Source organism: Poecilia latipinna, unplaced genomic scaffold, assembly GCF_001443285.1.
Source record: "Poecilia latipinna isolate Pla-1442-1.1 unplaced genomic scaffold, P_latipinna-1.0 Scaffold3315, whole genome shotgun sequence".
NCBI lineage: Eukaryota > Metazoa > Chordata > Actinopteri > Cyprinodontiformes > Poeciliidae > Poecilia > Poecilia latipinna.
In genome coordinates this window covers 49,358-51,945 of record NW_015115931.1, presented here as the reverse complement: position 1 = coordinate 51,945, position 2,588 = coordinate 49,358, and the positions used below count along the sequence as shown (strand labels likewise).

The 2,588-nt window shown below is 42.8% G+C and overlaps 1 protein-coding gene across 1 annotated transcript; it reads left to right on the top strand.

The window, feature by feature from the left end:
* The first annotated feature begins 6 nt into the window (after window positions 1-6).
* Window positions 7-1,838, top strand: LOC106940673 (stonustoxin subunit beta-like). Its single transcript, XM_015023475.1, has 3 exons — window positions 7-268; window positions 654-709; window positions 854-1,838. The coding sequence occupies exons 1-3, from the start codon at window positions 21-23 to the stop codon at window positions 1,378-1,380; spliced, it is 831 nt and encodes a 276-aa protein (XP_014878961.1). The 5' UTR covers window positions 7-20; the 3' UTR covers window positions 1,381-1,838.
* Window positions 1,839-2,588: the final 750 nt, after the last annotated feature.

Below are 2,588 nucleotides of genomic sequence, written 5' to 3'. Positions count from 1 at the left end.
ATCCATCCATCCATCCATAAATGTCCAGTTCAGACCTTGGGCTCTACCTCAATGTTCTCATCTTCTCATCATGTGATGAATTGTGTGTCTGCAGCTTATCAGGCTGTTTGGTCTCAGAGGAAGGCTGTGCTTCTCTGGCCTCAGCTCTGACCTTTAACCCCTCCCATCTGAAAGAGTTGGACCTGAGCTACAATCATCCAGGAGACTCAGGAGTGAAGCTGCTGTCGGCTGGACTGAAGGATCCAGACTGGAGACTGGAAGCTCTCAGGTATGGAGGAACCTGCTGCAGGAGCAGAGAAGGTCTGATAGAGGAGGAAGAGGGAGAAACGTCTTTAGTCAGTCTGATTATTAAATCAGGTTGAGCTTCCAGAAATGTTTCCTTAGTTTCCTGATGTCCTTTTAGGCTTCAGTGAGTTTCTTCAGGTTGTTACTGAGGGATTTTCTTTCTCCTCTCTGTTGGAGCGTTTCCTGTGTTTGGAGAAATGAGTTGTGCTGCAGCAGCACCAACTGTCCTTCCTACATCCACTGCAGTTTGCAATCCAGATGTTGGACTGTTCCTGTCTCAGTGGAGGACAATGTGTGTCTGAGAGACATGTAATGTCCATGTTTGCTGCTGAAGGAGACTGATGGCCTGACCCCCCTCCTCCTTTCAGGGTGGAGCCTGCTGGAGGCCCATTCTTGACACCAGGTCCATGGAGACTGAAGAGATGTAAGTGTGTTTTTCATCTGATTCATGACAACAAAGCAGCTCACATTCAACCATCTTCAAACTGTCACATCACTCATTCAGGATCATCAAAGATCAATAAATGATCAATAACTGCAGCTGGATTGTGTTTGTTCTCTCCATCAGATTCCTGTCAACTCACCATCGACACAAACACAGTGAGCAGAAAACTCAAACTGTCTGAAGACAACAGGAAGGTGACATGTGTGAAGGATCTTCAGTCATATCCTGATCATCCAGACAGATTTGATGATCCTCAGCTGCTGTGTAGAACTGGTCTGACTGGTCGCTGTTACTGGGAGGTCGAGTGGAGAGGAAATGTTTATATATCAGTGAGTTACAGAAGAATCAGGAGGAAAGGAGGCAGTGAAGACTGTTGGTTTGGATATAATGATCATTCCTGGAGTCTGATCTGCTCTGATCGTAATGGTTACTCTGTCTGGCACAATAAGATAGAAACTCGTCTCTCCTCCTCCTCCGTCTCTAACAGAGTATCAGTGTATGTGGACTGTCCTGCTGGCATTCTGTCCTTCTACAGAGTCTCCTCTGACTCACTGATCCTCCTCCACACCTTCAACACCACATTCACTGAACCTCTGATTCCTGGATTTGGAGTCTGGTTCACTTCTGGTTCCTCAGTGTTTCTTTGCTGATTTGAGTCTAAAGATTTTCCTCCTGTCAGAGAAACTCTCTCACTGTTGAACAGATAGTTCATCTCTACAATCTATTTCTTGGTGAAACTTTTTCTTCTTCCAGTCCTTTAAAGATGGAAGCTGGGATTATTCCAGGATTATTCCAGGATTATTCCAGGATCCTCATGTTTTCCTGTTTGTTTCCAGTCAAAGCTTCACACTGAATATCAAGATGTTTCTCTTCTTTTTTCCGTTTCATTATCAGTCAGATTTCCTTGAAATGTTGGACAGTTTTCCTAAATCACTGAACATTCACCGTTTAAACATGTCAGATTTGAATGTTAAATCTTCCTTTTGTATATTTGTTGCCATAATTCTTCAGGTGTCTTAGTTTCTGTTCAAGTTTAGATATTGTGGTAAAGAGGTTTTTTTTATTTGTCAATTCTGCCTTTCAGAAATCTAAATTAAAACATTCCCATCCCATGAAGGTCAGAGGTCAATGCTTTGAAGCATAGAGTGATAAAGTCTTAATATTTTCTGTTTCATTCAGAACTTTTACTGAAACTCAGAACCTGCAGAACATTTTTCACCGTGCAGAAAAAATTCCATATAGTGTAAGATACAGTTTGTTGCAGAGGTTCAACCTTCCTGATGGTGACCTCTCCTCCGTCCCTCACCTTGTCTGGCCACTTTTAATCCTCACTGCAGTGTTAGACTGGAGCTAATCTCTCAGATTAACCAGATTAACACTGAGCTGCAGCAGGAACCAAACGTCTCTCCTCCAACTTATTTACTGATTAATAACAAGGTTGGATAAAAACATTGAGCTTCTCGTTCCTTAAAGAGTCATGAAGAAAGACTCACCCTGGAACTGCAGGAAACAAGTTAGAAAGTTTATGAAATATAAACATTTTGTTTATGAGATGAAAAAAAAAAACATTTGTCTGTAAATCTGTTCTACCCAGCACTCCTTCAGTAGCAGTTTTAGCAAATTAGTTTCCACCAGTTAATTGGGGTTTACTCATTATTCTGCCAGCTTGAATGTTTCACTGCAGCTTTGTTTTGTTCCTGTTCCTCCAGCTGAACGTTGATCCCCATGAATGTTTCCCCTCATGCAGAACCTGAGCAGAGACATTTATGACCTTTATACCGAGTCCAAGAGGTGGAGGTCCGGCTGCTGGTGTCGCCGTCTCACCTTCTGATGTCTCCGACCAAACACTCCACCCTCA